Below are 20,480 nucleotides of genomic sequence, written 5' to 3'. Positions count from 1 at the left end.
GTCGGTCCTTCACCCTGACGTTCCTTCCCTTGAGGGGAGGGGGTTGGGGTGGGGGCTGATCTATGTTTTTGCATTCACCTGAATAATGTGTAGTTGCACCACTGTTGTGAGGTGAAAAGTTGGTGGATAAAATACGAGACCCGGGATTATGGCCGCACGTCTGTGTGCTCCGCCTCACTCCCGTAGCTTCTCTCTGACTTTATAAGCACTTCTGGGAGACAAAAATGTACCGCACTCATTAATCTCATTTTAATAATTGATGCCGTCTTCTCCAGGAGGAGTTTAGTCTGGACTGCAAGCATAAAACGAGACATTTAGAGCTCTGTGGTAATTGCCACGTTAGTATATTCCTCTCTATTAGGCCGGTGTACGGCCGGTGGAACGGTTCCTACAATATTTATTTAGCTGTAATATTTTTCCAACCAAAGCCATCGACTGACCGCATTTCAAATTAGATAGCTGTGGTAATGCATGTTTAGGCCATTGGAGAACAGATCTTTTTGGCCGCTAATTAGCATTAGCAGCTGCTTTCAAAGGTCTTACTCTTATATAAAATCCAAACCTTGGTATTGTAACCCAGATTAAAGCAGCACTGAACTTCTTTAGCCTCTTTTTATTCTATTTTCTCCAAGCAGATCCATACTTAGGCGTCCACTACAGTCTGAAAAAGATGACCGTTGGGTTAATTGGTTTCTGTAAATTGCTCTCAGTGGAGTTTGTGCATGTATGAGGTTTTGTTGTCCTGTGAGTATGTGTGTGCCTGCGTGTGCGTGTGTGTGTGTGTGCGTGTGTGTGTGTTGCCCTGTGATGGACTGGCAACCTGTGCAATAGCGCCTCTCGCTCAATGCCTGCCAAAGATAACAGTTCTATTCTGTCTAATAATTTCTACTACGTTTTTTTTTTTTTTTTTTTTTTTTTTTTTAATTCTTTGACTCTTTGACTTTGAACACAAAAGTTTAAGTAGTTGGTCTATATCAGGGTTACAATAGTTTAGGGTTTTTTGTTATACCTTAGTTTTATTTATTTGTGCCTTTTGTCTAATTCAGTTAGTTTTGAATTAGTGTCTGCTAGTTTTTTATTAGTTATTATTAGTTAAATATTGTTTGGGCTTCACTAACTATTGTGGTAGTTTTTGTTTTTTTCATTCTTTGGTTCACATTTTAGGTGTGGAATTCAAAAAAGTCAAAGTGCTGTGATTTTGTACACATCGATTGGGTAATGAATACTCAACAGAACATAAATTTAAAAAAATGTTTTCAATTACAACCAACTGACTGGTGTTTTCTCCCACGTTTTTCTCCCACCATTCAGTGGAGTAGCATAGTGCTGCTAAGAGGCAGACGGAGTGGCGTAATTTGCTGACAGCTCACATAAACTGCTAATAAATAGATTAAAACAAATGATATTACATCCATAAGTTCAGTGTCTTTTAATTAGTTCTGGTTAGTTTTTCCCTCCATTAAATACAGTTTTATTTATTTCAGTTAAAGAAAGTGTCTCAATTTCAGGCTTTGTTATTGTTAGTTTCAATGAATAACTCTGGTCTAGATCAGACCTTTTCTTGGCAACAGATGTGCTAAACAGACCGTCAATATTCAAGAGATGTCCTCCTCCATATTCTTATCTAAAGACATTTAAGAGACTCTGTCCTTCTTGAGAAGACAAACCTAGAGCTCAGCTCAGAGTTTAGAAACTTTATGACTTCTATGATCAAACCATAACATTTTTATAAACTCAAATAGTAGACAACACACTACACTGAATGTGTTTAATTGTTAATATCCTATCATTATAATATTTCTCCTAAATTTTTCAAGCGTGTTAAAATAACAGATCAGTTATGTCTGATTGTTAAAAAAAATGTTGTGATGAGACAGAAATTTTGAACAAATTTAGCTGGTTTTGAATGTGTAGGGAGACCTGGATCCTGTTCTGAGAATGTTTTCTTTAGTTTCCCCTTTTTTGCTCGTATTTGAATTCATGACAATACATTTGTATTTTATTTGTTGTTGCTGTGACAGTATATATAGTTTTTACAGTTTGGTGGCTATATGCAGTGTGTTAAATTTAACAGAAAAAAAAAGCACTCTCAGCTACACACTTCAGATCAACTCTGTCGTTAAAGGAAAATGGTGTGAACTCTGACCTAGTCTTCTGTCTCTGTGCTATTAGCACATTTTTGACTGAGGAAGAAGTTGTAGAAAGAGAGGCTGGCTTCCTCCTGTCATGATCAAGGTTGAGACATAATCCTGCCAGCAGCAGTGATTTCATACTTCACGGTTCAGCAGCTGGACCCACACAGCTGCTCACAGGCCTCCCTATTGAAGCCTGGGTCAGCAAAACCCAGAACCTCTACACCAAAAATGTCCAGGTAGGCTGGTTGGAGTGGAAGGCAAATGACTCATTCTCTATTGCCAGTAACAGCAGCTGCGTTTCCATTGACCATTTAATTGAGCAAATGGACATTTAAAAATTTATTTGCTTAATGAAATATGACAATAAAAAAAAAAAACTCTGGTTTTTCAATAAAGGTTTGGCACTAGGATGATGTGTTCTTTTTTTTCTAATTTAAATTGGTTTACACACGATCAACAACCGGATGTTACTACTTGCAGAAACCATGAAGAAGATGACAGGAAGTAGTTGGACGATGGTTTTTAATGATTTATCACAGGGGCAAATTTATTCATGTGTAATTTTATTTGCGTTTCCTATTTAATTGCAATTGTGAAATTTTGTTTTTTCAACATCAATGGAATGCTGACAAAGTTTTGTGGGAATTCATAATGGAAACCCAGCTAGTGAGTTCTTTTTGGGGGGGGGATTTCATTTCATGAGCAAAAGTATTTTAAAAAGTCAGAGAAGTCATTGTATACGTCATAGATGTTGAGAATGGATCTCCACTCATCCTTATCACTCACATTTCTCACACTACTATCATGATATAATGGTGAATCATTTTTCTCAAGAAAGATCAGAAAAATATTGAACAATTGACATGAAGTACTTTATTTTATTTTCCTCGAAGGGCAACTTTGTTTGCAAATCTGAAAACATCTAAACAGAATCTAAACATGTACAAAACGATATCGGAACTTTTGGCACCGCTCGGCACCATGAATAATTTAAAGCTCCAAATGCTACGGAAATAAAAGAGCTCAAGGACAGGTTTGATCTTACCCTTTAGGCATCCGTAAACCTCCTTAATGAAGAAGTCTGAACTCTGTGAGCAAAGAATGCCGAGAGTCTTTCATGATTGATTTTTGCCCTCTTAATGGCTCTTTTTTTGAAGATCTGACTGAGGTCTCTCAAAGCTACGTGAAGTGGTGCATTCAGAGTGTCAAGAAAGGAAAAATAAGAAATGAGCATGAGTAGACTGTTCAATGTTCTAGCTGGTGGAAGTTATTCTTTACCATGTTTGTTTTCTGACATCAAACTTTTTTTAATTTTACTGGTTTACTACAGAATTATATTTCTTGATTTATTTTGGGGTTGGGAAAATAAAACAAAAACATTAGGTATGCATTACTCCCACCTGTTGGTATGGAGTGTGGCCCAAAATGTCTGTTTTATTGTAGACGCTTTATTGATGATCTCATCAGTCACAACATCCATTAAAGCCTAAAAAAGGTTGAAAATAATCCATTCCTTCTCAATCCCTCCAGCCTCTGCTGCTCTTCATCACCTTCCTGCTAACTGTAAACATGATTTGCCCCTTCTAACAAATACAAATGCCACAGAACATGGCAGATTTTTATTCTTTTTTTAAACATTTCTCCAACTTTAGGAAGCCTTTTCCTTTTCCACTCTACCATTTAATTTAATAGTTGTAAGAATTACATTTGTAATAGTTTTTTTTTTCTTTTCTTGAACTGCCTCTACAATCAACAAAATTTCTTTCCAAGTCATCGTTAATATCCTGACGATTCCTAAGACGAATCCTCCGGGTCACAGGTCAAGTGTTTGAAAGTGAATAATTCTCCAGGGCTTTTTAATCACCTGAAAAAAATCGCACATTCTCTCGTGGAAATCTACTTACTACGAAGAGTTGGAATATTTTAGTAAAAGTAGAACATTTGTGTCAAATACCTGAAACTTTCCTCCGTTTCTCATCATTTTCTTTTTGCACATCTTGACAACAGTCTGCCCTCTCACTTCCCCAGTGCTGGGTTTTTTCTTTTTTTTTTTTTCATTTAAGTCTTCAAGCAGCTTTTTTTTTGTTCAGGCAGGTATATATCTGCCTATTGCTCTCTTCTCTTCTCTCTGTCTGTCTGTTCCTAAAGTTGTAATTATCTCCAACACTTGATAAAAGCCTCAGGCTCTCTCCCACTCTCCCTCTCAATCTGACTTTATTGCCTTCATTATATTGCACTTAATCAACGCTCGGCGCTTTTTCAGCCCTGTTTCTGATCTCTTCCCCCCTCCCTGTCTTGTGCTTCTTCTCCATCTCCTGTAGTATTTGTTTTCTCCTCTGATTTCACGGCAGCCTCGCCTCATATTTCCCGCTCTCTCCAGTTGTCTTCCGTACCGCGGGCGAGGTATATTGTCAGTGTAATGAATTGTCAAAAATGGGTCAAATAGCAAAACGCGTTCTCTTTTCCTTCCCCTCTCGTTTTCCGTTATCGCACGTTGTTCTCGGGTTTTACCTGATGCCGGGGTTTCTCCTCCGCCTCCTGTTTTTGCCGCCTTTCGTAACTCTCCACTTTCATCTCAGACGGCTGCACATTCAATCTGGGGGTCTCTCTCTCTCTCTGTCTCTCTCTCTCTCTCTCTCGCTCTCTGTCTCTCTCTCTCTCTCGCTCGCTCGCAGATGCCTCTGGACCGACAGGGCGCACTTTGACGCTTCTCTCCGTGTGCTAAAAGGCAGCAGAGTCACTGCAAAAGCCCAGGAGGATCCACTGCACTTATTCATGTGCAGTTTGACATTATTTTTCTCCTTTTTTCTTCTTTTTTTCACCTGGATCCAAGTGAGATGCCTCATAGTCAGCTAACAATAAAAAAAAATAAAAATAATCGGCTTGTTTGCAGAGATATCCCTCGCACTTTAATTGAATAAGTTGAATAAAATACCATTTATTCAAGCACATTATTCATCTTACTCCCAGCACAGCAGGATCCAAGCTGTGTGGGGATGTGTGTGTAGGTGTGTGCGCGTGTGTTTCTGTCTATGCTTTCTAATGGGAACAAATTTGGATGGATGAAATGGATAATGAATCATCTAAGGGTGCAACTAAAGATGAAATTGCCATTAAATCATAACACGATGTTAATTATTATCCTCTGCCTTTTGTTGTGTGTGTGTGTGTGTTTTCTAGGATGGTTGAATATTCCCTGGATTTGCAGAACATCAACTTCACAGCCATCAGGACGGTGAGGGTGCTGCGGCCTCTCAAGGCCATCAACAGGGTGCCAAGTAAGTGGCCAAATCTCTTCAGACTTAATTTTTTTAATGTTCTGAGTTAAAACAGTAATTTTTATTTCATCTGCTGTTTATCTTAACCTCTTGCCACTCTGTTCCGTGGCAGACTTATCTGGGTTACTGAAAGTTTGTGTCTGCTGCAGTACATTTTGTAATAACAGTTTCCAAACCCTTTTTGGGTTTCATTTTGTTCCTACTTTAAGTGAAGAATAAATTGATTTTTTTTCTTATTTACTACTTTATGTGACTTTACTACTTTCTAACTTTAATTTAGAAAGTTTACTAGAAAATATCTGTTCTACTGACATGTCTCTGAAATTTCAATCAAAAATGTAATATTCATTTGCAGAAAATTAGAAATGGTCAAAATAACAAAAACGATGCTTTCAGAGCTCAAATAACGGCAAAAAAAAGAAGTTTGTATTTGTTTAGAAACAACAATACTGATGTTTTAACTCAGGAATAGTTCAGGAATCGATATTTAGTGGAATAACCAGGAGGTTTTCAATGGGGTTCAGTGCAGTGAACTCTTCCTTTGTTTCAGAGTTTTATATTAATACCTAATTTAAAAACGTATACACGTGAACATTTTCATGGTTTTTCATCTCCATCATTTATTAGAAATGGTTTATTTCCAGGTTTGACATGGAAGCAAGTTGGGTTGAAATGAAAATCATTTTTAAAACTCGAAGTTTGTCGTATTATTATACAGTTTGTACATGTACGTGAAGTAAATAAAATGTATACACTGAACAAGCACCACTGCTGGAGAACATTCTGCAAAATGGCCTTTCTGTTAAGTTTTGTTGGCTGCGTAGCTGTTGCCTTTTTGAGCTCCTCTCTGCGACTGAACCAACCAGGAAGTTCATGCTTCAAGATTTTGAGGACTAATCGAAATCTTGAAAATGAACAACCTACGAAGAAAACTGTCAATCCAGAGGGGGGGAAAAAAAATAAAAAAGCTTAAAACAGTCAAAAGCACCAATGAAATGATTAAAACCCGCCTTTGAATCCAGTCACATCAATTCCACAAGTGTTTTGCTGAAGTTGATGTCCTTTTGATGAGAACTGTCTGAGCGTTTTTGCTCGCCACATTTTTTCCTTTTTTTTTTTTTCTGTGTTGATATGACTAAATTGTGCTTAGCAGGCAATCACTCTAAGAGGCTATGAGTACTCTCTAAGTTGGAGGCTGGTGCTTGAAGTTAATGTTTTGCTTCCTTTGTAATTGCTTGCTGCGCACCACCCACTGCTCATACATCTGCAGCGCAAACGAAGCTCTTTGTCTTCCTGCCTCTATAAAAGTGAGAAAAGCCAATATGGCTGGTGAAAAAGAAATGCGGTTTTATTCATATTTTTTTTTGGCACAAATCATGTTGTGAAATGTCAATTGATCCTTTTTTTATCATTATGTTCTTAATTATTTTTAATTTAAATTTTACTTTACCGAAATTCCATGTGCTTGTTTGTCATTTTTGTCATTCCTATATCTTTCCTTTACCACAGCAATTATTTTATTTTTTTTAACAATATTGACACCAGTTAGGTATAACATTCTGATGGCCTGTCTAATAGTGTATTGATTCACTTTTTTACTGCTAATGTGAGTTTCTGGCATGATTTGAGAAACGGTGTGTGTATGAGCCAGTGTTGTTATGTGAAGTGTTCGAAAAGTGTGTGACGGTGCGGAGGGAGAGTTAGAGACGCGATCGGGTCAGCCCAGTGTCAGGAAATGATCGAACCAGACCGGCCGGGTCGGTTAACATAATTGATAATGGCCCAGAATATTCTGTCCAGCTCTGCCCAGAGGTAAATTGAAAACAGTGATGCATATCACTCAAAGCGAACCGCACTCATGCTGTAAATACACCACATCATTCATGAAATTCATACTGGCGTTTAAAGGGGCGGTGATATGTAAATGTGACTTTGAGCTTACGTCATGTTATTCTATCATCAAAACTGGAGTGTTGCCTTGACTCTTTCATGCATGTTTAAGAAATCCTTTAATCTCAATGGCAACCATTCAGCTGTGCAAAAAGCCTGGCTGGACGTAGCCCCGCCTTCGAGGATAAAGCTCCTCCTCTAAGGCAGTGTTTCCCAACCCTGGTCCTCAAGGCACACTGCCCTGCATGTTTTAGATGTTTCCCTGCTTCAACACGCCCCATTTAAATGATTGCAATTCAGAAAAAGCTTGTTAATCAGCCATCAATTGAAATCATGTGTGTTGAATTAGGGGAATACCTAAAACATACAGAGCAGTGCGCCTTGAGGACCAGGGTTGAAAAACACTGCTCTACGGTACAGTTTCGAGCTTCTTAAAGAGACAGAGGCCCAATTTAAAGCTGTCACATTACAAAGCCTATGTCACAACTGGAAGGTGACATAATGACTTGATTGTGCTATAAAATGTCACTATGTGGTTGGAAAATGCCTAACACTGCCCCTTTAGGAGAACAATTGTTAGTACAAAGTGGTTTCTAAATGTTTTGGCATAGCTTTCAAACCTTTATTATTTTTTTCCTGTCGTGTTTGCTTGCCGATTTGTTTTGCTTCTGAGACATCGAGGGCAAAATGTTAATTTGGTGTCCCCTAAACCCAACAGTGTCATGACGTCCTGAAGAAGAGATAATCAGTGTTATGCACTTGACTTCCCCTCTCTTGGCTGGTAATGTTAGTCATATAATGTCAGTCACCTTCCACTTGGTCTGACTCTAGCTTTCTTCACCGTCTTCTCCTATATCATTTACATCATTTCATCTCATCTATCTCTCCACGGTAAAGGCACAAGTCGTCCTCTGGGAGTAATTTGTTCCACCGGGAGAGAGAAGGAAAAGAAGGGGGAAAAAAAACGTGTGATCTTGTCCTTTAAATTGTGAATTGTAGAGTCAGGGAGGCTGATCAGCAGGGACAGCAGGACCATAACCTGACATTCTCACCAGATATTTATGTCTTTATACATAACTAATGGAAACATGTTGAGGAATTGACTTGGTTTTAAGCCAGATTTCAGGTGTTGAGTTTATGCTGCTGGACTAACTGGATGCTCTCATGTAATGAACTGCAAGGACACGCATCTGTTGTCAAATTAATAACAAAAAAATATATAATAATAATGCAGAACTTCTTCATTGACATATACAATTAAGAAACAAATGCATGATCAGCACCTAATGGATTGACGAGTAATTAGTAAAAGCCTGAGCAGAACGCTACAGCATAGTTGATTAAAAATGTCATCAGTGAAAGCAAATATTGATCAGCATCATATCTTTATTTAGTGTAAAAGAAATCAATAAGATGATGGTTAGCATTAAAGGTGAGCTGGCAAATATGAAAATACACAATCGTTACGCAGAATCCAGCATTTTCAATAAGGACATGGAATTTGGGTTAGTGAAACTTTTGCATGAAGGAAAAATAAGAAGGTGATGGGATTGTGGGGGTTAAGCGAAAGAGACAAATGGAGTTGGGAAGATGGGATTATCCAGCCTTACGAGGGACGGGTGGAGATGGAGCGGAGGGAGGGAGCGATGACGAGAGGAGAGATGCTGGGGAACCCACATGAACAGGCCATTACAATGATAGATGGGCGCAAAGAAGTGCAAGGGACAGAGGGAGGGAGTCATCTGTTGAATAGAGATAAAGCAAGCGAGGGACAAAAAGGACAAGAGGAGTGGCGTGAGAGGAATGAAGGAAGCGGCGAATTTGAATGATAAAAAGAGAATGCGTAATCAGACCAGTGTCATTTTTTATTTTGTTGATTTTGATAACGTTGCAGTCACCGTGTTCTGTGAAACAGAAAAAAACTGTAATCCAGGTGTAAACGGAGTGATTGCTCTTTAATTTACAACTTTGAGTGTTTACGGTTTGAGTGTTTAGTGTTTACTGATGAAAGACACAAAAAGCACTAAAATGAACCAGTATCAGTTACAGTACATTAATCTTTTTACAATTAAGACAGAGTGTCTAACACTTGCTAAGTATTAGACGTTTTAATGCCATAAGGCTTGGCAGTAGAGTATGCATTCAGACTAAGCTAACATTACATATTTTTAAAATTCATTAAACACAAGCATACTAAATAACTTAAGCGTTCATTTTATCGACTCTCACCACTGTTTAGTGAAGTTTGTAAAAGTGTGTGTGGAAGAGAGCAGGAGTGTGATTGGCCTGAAAATGAAGTGGCTGGTTGGAGTTCAGCCATTATCTGCTCTGACATGTCAAAATGCCTTCTAGAAAAATCAATACCTGGAGTCCTTCAAGGGAAATCCAAACTCTGGGGCGTCGCTGTCGGGCTCGAATTATGCGGAAAAAGTAGAAGCTCATAACTGCTGATTTGTAAAGATTGTTACTGTGAATTACCCTCATCATCCTCCATCAGCACCGCATGCAAGTGTTTATCTGTTTAAAGCCGCGTCCCTGAGGGGATCCTGCCATATTTCTTGATTTTTAAATGAATGTCACTTTTATGATTTATCAGCTATTGGCAAGAAAATGATCAACGTAGATTGGAAGTGTCACACATGATGCACTATTATTATTATTTTACCCGCAGTCGTACCTGCAGTTATTTAGCTTCTCTTTATTTGAAGCATGGATAGGAAAGCAAATCTTAGCTATAATAAAAACAATTTACCACAGAGCTCATCTCAGAGTGCAGTGCTAGTACAGCACCAAACACACACACACACACACACACGCATGTGTACACTAACACCTGTTAGCAGAAGATGACTGAATGATTGCGCTCGTACTCTCGGTGGAGGATCCGTGTGGCGGCAGTCAATTAATTGTGCTAATGGAAGTTCTCCGTGTCTGGCTCCCACCGGCCACAGCTTAAAAACCTCGGTCTGTTGTCTGCATTACCCGCAGTCCCCACGGGAGACGCCATGTTAGCAACCAAGGTAACGGCCATCAGCATATTCCCACTCTGTTCATCTGTGTCCATCTGCTCCCAGTGCGTCTCGCCTTTAATCTGGTGTAAGCCCGTCTCAACCTGGTTCTCACGTCGGCTATAGCGTTTCCTTCTGCTCACCGTTTCCACAGCCGGCACAGACGATTTCAGCCGGTCAGAGTTAAAGACATTATCCATTATATTTGGTATTATTAACTCAATTGTACAAGCTAAATTGAATACTTGTTTTATGTTCTATCGCTGCTAATAAAAGCTTTGACACCCTGAAGACGGAACCATTGGAGATATTAAATCCTAAGCCAGAGGAATTGTTTTACACTCCTATAATAACCTGAAGAATTGATCGTCTTTCCTTCATGTTTTGCCCGTAAATGACTGCATATTTCAATCTTTATTTGAATTAAAGACTAGTTTGTTAGTGCTGCGCTTTAAGCCGCTGCAGACTTCAAACGGACCTAATCAATGGGAGACGTCCGTTTCATCTTTCTCAAAGGAAATCCCGGCCTGTGATATTTATTACCCGACAGAAACAAAGTCAAGGTTAAACTAAACCTTTGCTGTATTTTCAGCTTAAAGAAATCCAGTTAAAGTCGTCAACCGATTTCATTTCAGTGCTGTTTTCAGATGAACGGATAGAAACATGTTCTGGTGTTTACTGGAGAACATTTTACTCTGCCTGTAGAACATGTTCATTCACTGGATGTTTTACCTTTTTTATTGCTTTTACAAGTCAATCATGATCAATAAAATTAAGTTTTCATTACAGAAAAATTAACAAAAAAACTTTAATGTCAAAGTGAAAACTGATTTCTGTAAGAAGTTGCATAACATAACAAATAATGACTGCATAAATAGTCACCCCGTTTTGAAAACAGGTTTTAATGTCAGTTTTATAAAAGAATATGTTGTTTTACTTTCTTCTTATTTTTTAAAATAACTGCAATCCCTTTTGACCACAATTAGCTAAATCCTCTGTCTTCAGTCTACTTTATATGCAGCGTCAACCACCGGTTTAATTTTCTTCTGGAGATCTTTGTTAAAATAAAGGCTGTTTGACTATTATTACTGTGGAATTTGATGATTTATTCATTATAATATTGCAATTAATGGAATGGAAATTTCACAATACAACAATCTCAGGGTGAGCAAGAGAATGAAAGTGTTGATGTGGAATAATGGATATTTGTATTCAAGATAGGTTGAAAGACTTTTTACTTTTTTCTCATGTATTTGCTCATCTGGAACACAGCGATGAGTCTAGAACTCAGGTTTTAGACAGTTTTTATTTCAAACATTAAGTATTAGATACTATGGCATATTGGGGTCATTCTAGATAACAAAAAGAAGGAGGAGTAAATTTCCACACCTTCAACATTTGTTTTTATTAAACTTCTAGAAAAACGTGGACATTTCTGAGTTTAAAAAGACATAAATTTGCAATAAGAACTTCAGAAATGTTCATATTAATCTCTGAAAATTTTCAGAAAACAATAAAAAAAAAATTTCCCTTCCAAATTCTCAAATTTGGAGCTCAGAAATAGATTTTTCTTTCTGTTTTTTAGAACATTTCTGAGTTTTGTTGGTGGAAATGTACTCCTTTTTTTTGTTTGTTTTCTTCAAATCTACAGTTGCCCTAACACACCATTTTATTTATGAGATACAATCATAAGACTCTCAGATATATTGTTCAGTGTTACGAACATCATCTTTAAAATCTCTCTCTGGTGAGCAGGACATTGCTGAGCAACGTCTCATTCATGTTAGTTTTGATATTCACCACCCGGCTGCCACAGAGTGAGAACCTGAACCATAGCAGACAGCCATGACATGGCCTCCAAAGCACTTACCTCCCAACTTTATTAAAGTGTGATCCCCACAGGCCCAACTTTAGAGCCCTGAGGCCCAAACCGGTCCACCGTTCCAGGTCAGAACTGCATTTGGTCATATTGGGTGTCTCCATCCGAGTGACGAGTGTAAAGCTTTGATTGAATATAGGTTGTTGATTGACATTCGAATATTTTCTCTCGATTTGGAGGTCTCTCTGCAATAGTATCCAGAAGAAAGTGCTTGTAGTTATTTCAATGGCATTTTGCGGTTTCTAGTGTTTCTGTTTTCACAAGTGGAATGAACTTTCGTTAAAAAGTTACTTTTTACACATGTACGCTGTGTTGGTGTACTCACCGCACATCTGCATGAAGGCCGATCTGCCTGCTTTTAAATACTGCACTTAGCATGTTCAAACTGTGCTTCCACTTGTCTGTGTGTCACTGCAGGCATGCGTATCCTGGTGAACCTGCTGCTCGACACGCTGCCCATGCTGGGTAACGTGCTCCTCCTCTGCTTCTTCGTTTTCTTCATCTTCGGCATCATCGGGGTGCAGCTGTGGGCGGGGCTGCTCAGGAACCGCTGCTACCCAGAGGAGAACTTCACACTGTGAGTCCTCGTCTGGTTTTGTGTGTTAGGCTGTGAAAACAGGCGTAAGGAACCCCGGTGCACTTCTGTCTCCATGGAAACGTGACTGTAACAACATGCCCTAATTTTATCTTGTACAAAAAAAAAAAAAAAAAAAAAAGCGGGCAAAGCATGCATGAATTAGAAAATACATAGTAGCTCTACGTGTGAGTGAAGTTTGCAGTGTAAGTGTCTCCCAGCTCTCCTCTCAGCACCTGATCTGACCCGGTGAGAAGAATAATTACATCATCTACTCAATTTACTGTTATCACTGCAGGAAAAAAAAAAAGAAAAGAGATGAAGAGTCCCTCCGGCTCTCAGTCTCTGGAGTCCTAACATAATGAGGCTAACCTCATTGTGCACGTCAAAATGTGCGCAAAGCAAATATTATCTCGGAATCAAGTTTGGCACTTCATTAAAAGTTGAAACGTGTGTGTGGTTTTTTTGTTGTCTTTTTTTTCTTTTACATCATGTGTAACCTCTGCTTACGGTATCAGATGATAATTCATTATTAGTCCAGTGCAGATGCACCAAGCCATGGGTGAAACTTAAAGGTAATTTTAATCATGTTTGGATCAGTAGAAAAATGATTTTAACCCTCATGGCAAAAACATTCTGAGTTTAATTCCTTTCTTTTACCACCAATTTAATATGGTGAAATTTGAAAATGAAAATTAACAAAAGACGTTTATTTACCAAAATATCTCAATCTATAATCAGTCACATTCTATCAACTGATTGCTAATCTGAAATATTTTAAACCTATCTGTCTGTGATTGGCTGCTATGAGAACATGAAATGTGCAACCATTTTCAATTTAATTGACCTTTACTGTAATACACTACATACACTGATTTAAAGAAAAAAAATTCCATCTAAATTTCTGTCAGAAACATCACAAAATGAATAATTTTTTTGTATCTTTCTTTGACAGAATGTTCATAGGCTGGGGGACTTCCTTGAGCCAAAGCGCTGCTGTGTAGCTCGTGTATCGAAAACTAAAAATGAGCCTTTTGAAGTGCCAGAATGAAACTGTAATTCTTTAGAGAAAACTATGCTCAGTAAACAGCACACAGTTTGTTTGAAGATGGAATGAATCTGTCAGCTAAACTAAGATTGTTCAGAAAATTCAGGGAAAAAGAGAGTGATAGTTTACAGTTTTAACAGCATGGGACAGCATAGGGAAAAAGTCTACAGATATTTTAGTTTCTTCTTTTTTAATGTATTTCTTGTGTGCATGTTTGTAAAGTTAAGTGCTTTTCTCTAAAGTGCCATTTTACAGTACAATCAAATAACTATGCTACCTTCAGTTGTAGTAATGCTATATGACAAATATGACTTAAAAGAAATTTGACTTCGTAATATAACTCCTTGAAATTGGGCCTCTGTCTCTTTAAGAAAATGCTTCTTCTGAAACTCCACCTTCAGGAAGTCATCACAACATGGCTCAACCTCAACCATGTATCAACCTTTTAACTACATTTTTATCAGAAGTAGCTCCTATAATAAACTCTGCAGATGTTTAGCTCCACCAGGTGTTTGCTAATTGCTGCTGGCTAGTCTGAAGGAGCTGAATTGGGAATTTGGGGGTGAGGAAGCTGCTCTGAGGCAGAAGCTCGGGAGCTTAGAAACTGTAGTTTGGAGCTAGGTCCAAGTAGGCGTTGTGCACAGCTGGATGGTTGCCATGGGAGATAAAGGATTTATCAAACATGCATGAAAGAATCAAAGCAACACTCCAGGTATGTTTTTGATGAGGGAATAACATCATAACATGATGTAAAAGCTCACAAAAGTCACATTTTGCACAATAATTAGTTACAATTAGCATTTTTAAAAGAAAAATAGATATGTACTTTGCTAGTTTATATAAAGTCTTCCGTGAAAGAGCTGAAATGAAGCGGCATGTTGGTGATCCCAAGTCACAACTTTATCTCGGGCTTTATTTATTATTCGTTCACTTAAATAAGAAGCAGGTGCTTATCTGTGTTTATGACTTTTAAATGTGATAAAAGAAAACTAAAGGGTGAACTCTAATTGTAGAGTTTTTCCATCCTCCAGTCAGAAATGAAAACAATAATTTTAATGTTCCCCAGCAGCATCAGAAGCAAATCAAAGTTCGAAGCTGGTATATTCAACAGGTGTTGTTTGTTTTTCCAACTGGTCCATTAAAAGTAAAACCAGGGCGACTGTGATGGTGGCGGGTGACTGCCTGGGGAGACCCACCTCTCAGCCAAGCGCTTGATTAGCCTGCTTTAGCGGCATGAAGGAATGGGTTTGACAGGAGTTAGCGCTGCCAGGCCTAGTGAGAAAATAATGATCTGATGAGAAGCTTTGGGGTAGGTCATCACCATGGCAACCCTGTCATAAGTGAGATGGAGACTTGAAAAGGGGACGCAATTATGGGATGTCCTACCCCTAAACTGAACCGATGCCGAGTTAATTTAGGTAATGTTGTCCAAAGAAAGTAAATTATTTTTGTCTTGTTGACCATTTCATGTTTTGTTTTTTTTCTTAATTGCTGAAGGACAAGAAAAAAATGCAACTTTAAATCTTTGCCCAGTTGTCTATTATCAGGTACAAAACGATGAAAGGCCTGTCATCCGGTGAAGTTAATCATCTTCATACACAGAGACACATCTCCAGTAGTCAGTATAATAATGAGACGGGCTGCTGCTGCTACTGCGTGCGGGCTTAGTCACACATAGCAGCGGCGGAAAAGTAAAGTAGAGAAGGTGGGTGGGTGGGTTACCTCATTTATTTCTGGTGGCTTCTTGCCGCTGCCAGAGCCTGTGGTCGGCAACGAAGGCAAAAACACGCGGCAGAAGTCGCAGGTGGCCCACAGGAAATCATTTCTGGACAGACCGGCGGCTGGAAAGTCGACGCTTTCTTAACGCACGCATGAATGTGAGTGCATATGTAAATTGCCATAGAAACGAGAGCTTCGCTGTGCAAATCCATGAAATGAAAGTGCAGAGTAGTTGCCTAAGAATAGTAAGATTTTTATTTATTTTTTTTTAGCTATGAGAAGGTTAGAAAACCCAATATAGGGTCAGCTGTGCTCCCCTCCTCTCTAACAATGACCTCTGGAGACAGGCAAACAATTCTGGATAAGAGGGTACAGCCACTGGATGGGTGGAAGAAATATGGACTTTTCCTAATTTTTATTGGAATATTTGATAAGATTTGCGGTGGACTTAAGTTATGTAACATCTATGTCACATGGAACTTACAAAAGATCCATAAAAATGCCATCAAATAAAAACAATCCAGTCCAGAACCCTCCAACAAAAAGTAGGTGATGTGAACTTGATGGAGGCCTAAAACTCTTCTTTTGTGACAGAGGTGGAGCTTTTATTTATCTATTTATTATGTCTTCATTGTAGGTTATATATTGATTAATACTGTAATTTAAACAGTTTCCAGCTCGAGTTGCATTTAAATAACCAAAAGTTGCCAGAATATTGTCTGTAAGAGAAGGGAGGAATGAGAGGATGAAAGTTTTCACTCCACTGTAGCAAACGGACAGAAAACAAACTTTTATGTAAGTCGAGTCAAATCGAGGTGGAGGTGAGGATGGGACTAAAATCTAGCAATTATTTCTAATATTTTTGATTGCTATTAAAATATTTTAAAAAATCTGTTCGCACTTTCTAAATTTGGTGAACTGCAGACAGTAATTATATTTCTGTGGGTCAAAAAAGGAGAGAAATCAGAAACATAGGTTTGGAGCTCTACTTTTGAAAATAGGGGAGCAGCTTGACACATTGAGTTTTCACTTTTTCTTTTGTGTGTGTGTGCGTGTGCGCGTGTGCGTGTGTGTGTGTGTGCACGTGTGCGTGTGCGGTGGTGTGCGCGTGTGTGTTTTATTCAAATAAAAAACTTTATAGTTGTGGAAATGGATAGAGTATCAGTAGAATTACTTCATATGCATCTTAAATGTAAAACCAGAAACATGATTCAGCTGAGAATTAACTTGGCTTGAATCAATAATAAAAAAAAAAACCGTAACAAAAAGTTAAAAAATTGAATAAATAAAAAGCTGTGAATCTTGTAAATAAATTATTTAGGGACACATATATTGTTGCTCTGAATGCCAGGTTTTAGTTTTAAGATTTCACAGAGTAAAGGTATTACAAATCAAAAGACTTTAGTACAAACTTGTAAAATCACTTTGTTTTGGCAGATACCAAAAAAGCCCAACTCCAAAAATCAAGCCAGACCTTTTAGTCAAATCATCCTTTGAGTAAAGGCTGTTTTGTTTCTCGGTTGCATTTGAAGTGTTTTCTTCTGTAACATAGTGCATCAGGGCTCACAAAGGAGATGCTGAATGCTTAAGAGAGACTGACTGATTATATTTCTGTGGGTCAAAAACAGAGAGAAATCAGAAACATAGGTTTGGACCTCTACTTTTGAAAATAGTAGAGGAATTTAGTAGTGCCTGTGGTAGCGCCACATTTCTTCTGTTGAACCCGCTCACACACTAGGTCAGTATTATTGCCAACTGTCTGCATTTATCAGTATATTTTTTTCTGCTCTGCCCTTGAGACAGAAACTCAGGTCACAGATTGTTCTGCTGTTCTTTATTTCCTACCCTTCTTTTATTTTAATGAGAAGACAAGTAACGTAAAAATGTATCTTTTTTAGTGTATTTAGTGTTCTTGACTTCTACTTTCTCTTTAAATGCAGTTCAGTTAGCTCATAATTCTATCATTTTCTTTCTGACATCTTGTTTCTTTGCCTTAAAAATAATACATTAAAGCTTTAAACACATTTTTGACTAACTCTGACTTCTAGCAATTGACTATGACGGTAAAAAGATAAATTGGAATAAATAAGGTAGGTGAAACCGGAAGCCTCAGCATATTTTTAAGTCTTAAAAACTATCAAGCACTTTGGAGTCCCATGGACTTGATGGGACACTATACAAGTACAAAGTAATTTACCATTTTACCGTTTAATAAAGCAGATTCAGCACAATGCCAGGATCTCAAACCAAACAGGAATTATACAAAAAGTGGAAGCAACCGGGAATGACAGCAACTTAGACATAAATAGGTAGGCCACAAAAAAACAAATGGCAGCTTCAGACCTCCAAACTACATGAGTCCTTCAGAATCGGCTCAGAACCAGTGAATATAGATCAGACTTTCATGGAATGGGTTTTCATCAGCGAGTCTAATGTAAAGCAGTGAATGCAGTGCTGTAAAGCACACTGCACTTGGACTCTGTAGACGTGTTTTCTCTGTACTGAAGCCTCTTTCGATGGGGGAGTTTGAGTTTTGTAGTTGCCAGGACAACAGCGCTTCCCTGGATGCATTGTGTCAGGTGTAAAAGCCGTTGCAGATGGGATTGTGGCGTTTGGCTGGTTTTGAGGAGGCCTCTTAGCCTCAGTGGAAAAAAAAAAGAGAGATATGAATCACTTTGTTTCATTCTTAGGAAATAGAATCAACTACAAAACTTAACAGGCACATTTAAACTCTTACTGTGATTTGCAGATTAGAGGGAAAGAAATCAGAAAAAATTGGTGAGGTTAGTGATTTCTTGGGTTGAGCAGTTGGTCAGACGGCTCTGTGTGAGGCTGATCTGTCACCAGTGTGAAATCAGTCAATTTGGCTGCAAGCAAAAGTGCAAAGTACAACATGCAAGGGTTGGCACACTGAGAAACTACATAAAATGGTCAACCGTGGAACAGACGGCGCTGATGGCGCTGAGTTTGAAGTGCGCATGTTTCTGTATAGTGGCATCTTTCTGCTACTATCTCATTTTGTTCAATTTTACCATCACACGTATAATGAACTCCCTCTGTGTCTCCCCATCCTTTCATCCACTCATCTCCATCTCAGAGAAAATTCTGCTCTATGTTCCAGTCTCAAACTGCAGAGCTGCGTGAGGTGACCATGAAGGACATGCAGTTTTACTCGCTTAGAAAACATAAACAATACCCAAGGCTGAGTGTCCCCTTCATGGTATATAAAAGCATTTTTTCCCTAGTTTTGTCCGCACCCATATCTCTCTGTTTCAATAAATCTGTGGACTGTCTAATCTGACTGTCAAAATTGGACCTAACAGAACCTTAAACTGAAGGTGATTTCAAATCTTTTAAAAAACAGAAATAGCCAAAATAATTATACGACTCTCGGCGCACAATACACGAAGCCCAGCCTCCACATGAAGGGTTTTTATTTAGTTGTGCCTGGAGTAACAAAACTTAAAGTTTAAATTACCCTTTTTGTTTTTTGTTTTTTAAATGAGTCACTGTCTAAATCTAGAAAAATAACACTGAGAATTGTATTAGCATGATTTGCTATTGCTCTTTGAATCTCACACTTGTTTATTTTTAATGATGACTCATTTATGTTTTTTTTTCCACTTTGGACCGAGACAGAGTCCCAGTCTGATACTTCATTAAAATCAGTACAATGGTGGCTATTTGCAGCAAAATAGTGAAATCTACTCAGTCAGTGTTGCATGAGCTACATTAGCATTGTGACAGAGAGGCACTTAACTCGCTCTGCCAGGACGTTCCAGTCTCTCCAGTCCCCTTTTCCTGACAGCAAAATGTATTATTTCTGGAGTTTTTGGAAGCTTAACCTCAGTATACTGCTCCAGCTTGACTAGAAAGCTACTCTAATGGATTTAAAACATGTTTAATGCTTAGGGTCACATTAAGATCATGAATCGTCAGCTTGTTGATCTATGATTTGAATGTTAAAATGATATTTAACCACACAACTGCTATCTGGAAGATCTAAATCAGTGTTTTTCAACCATTGTTCCGCGGCACACTAGTGTGCCGTGAGTGATCGTCAGGTGTGCCGTGGAAATTATTCAATTTCACCTAAGGTACCGTATTTTTCGGACTATAAGCTGCTACTTTTTTTCTAAGCTTTGAACCATGCGGATTGTAGCCCGCTGTGGCTTTGCTGTGTTTTTTTGTTTTGTTTTTTTTCAACCACCAGGGGGCTCTCTAGCAGGAAGTGAATCATTAGAAGTCAAAATTGTAAATCAAAAGAAGAACGTGCTAATTTTCAACCTGTTCAGGGCTATTTTTAAGCAGCAGGCACGATGGAGAAATGTTTTCAAACTCATATCATGCACCTTTTAAGTTGAGGGCTGTCGATCTGGCACTACGGGAGGRAAATAGAGCCGCTGCATTTAAGCTCGGTGTGAACGAAACCATGGTTCGGCTTTGGAGACAGAGTGCTGCGTCCTTAATATATGCAGCAGATTTATTAGGACGCCGCCCTCTGCTGGGTCCTTATGGAAAATCGAGAGCAGCTTCCAGGTTTTTTTTGGGGTTTTTTTTGTTTTTTTTAAATATAAGGCGCTTATATGGTGCGCTCTATAGTCCGAAAAATACGGTAATTGATTTTAAAAGATTTTTTTGAAAATTAATTATCTGCAAATAATGCCATCTTCGAGTGTCTGCTGTAGCAGTGACTAGCGGCGTAATCATGTAATTTTCTTACCACTAGATGGCAGTAGGTACASAGCATTTTACATTACAACAAGAGAATTAGTGATGCATGAATGTTACAGGTAGCGGTGAGAGCATCGTATCTTGAAGACAGTGATGGAAAAGACAGAGAAGCTCAGCAGTAGTTGGGTTGGAAAGAACATGGGTCCATTTCCCACAACATATCTGTGTGAAGTGAGCTTCTCAAGCCTGGCTACTATAAAAACTAAAACCAGAGA

General features: G+C 38.4%; 1 protein-coding gene across 5 annotated transcripts in view; it reads left to right on the top strand.

Moving 5' to 3' along the window:
* LOC103479941 (voltage-dependent T-type calcium channel subunit alpha-1I-like) overlaps window positions 1-20,480 on the top strand; it is a 200,969-nt gene that overhangs the window by 88,391 nt on the left and 92,098 nt on the right. For all 5 annotated transcript variants that reach the window (XM_008434689.2, XM_008434762.2, XM_008434828.2 and 2 more), the window contains 2 exons: window positions 5,316-5,413; window positions 12,608-12,767. In XM_008434689.2, the coding sequence (XP_008432911.1) occupies window positions 5,316-5,413; window positions 12,608-12,767 (258 nt within the window). The remainder of the gene's footprint in view (window positions 1-5,315; window positions 5,414-12,607; window positions 12,768-20,480) is intronic.

The sequence above is a fragment of the Poecilia reticulata genome, linkage group LG1 (assembly GCF_000633615.1).
Source record: "Poecilia reticulata strain Guanapo linkage group LG1, Guppy_female_1.0+MT, whole genome shotgun sequence".
Lineage (NCBI taxonomy): Eukaryota > Metazoa > Chordata > Actinopteri > Cyprinodontiformes > Poeciliidae > Poecilia > Poecilia reticulata.
Note: the sequence above shows the minus strand (reverse complement) of the source record. Positions and strands in the feature narration are given on the sequence as shown.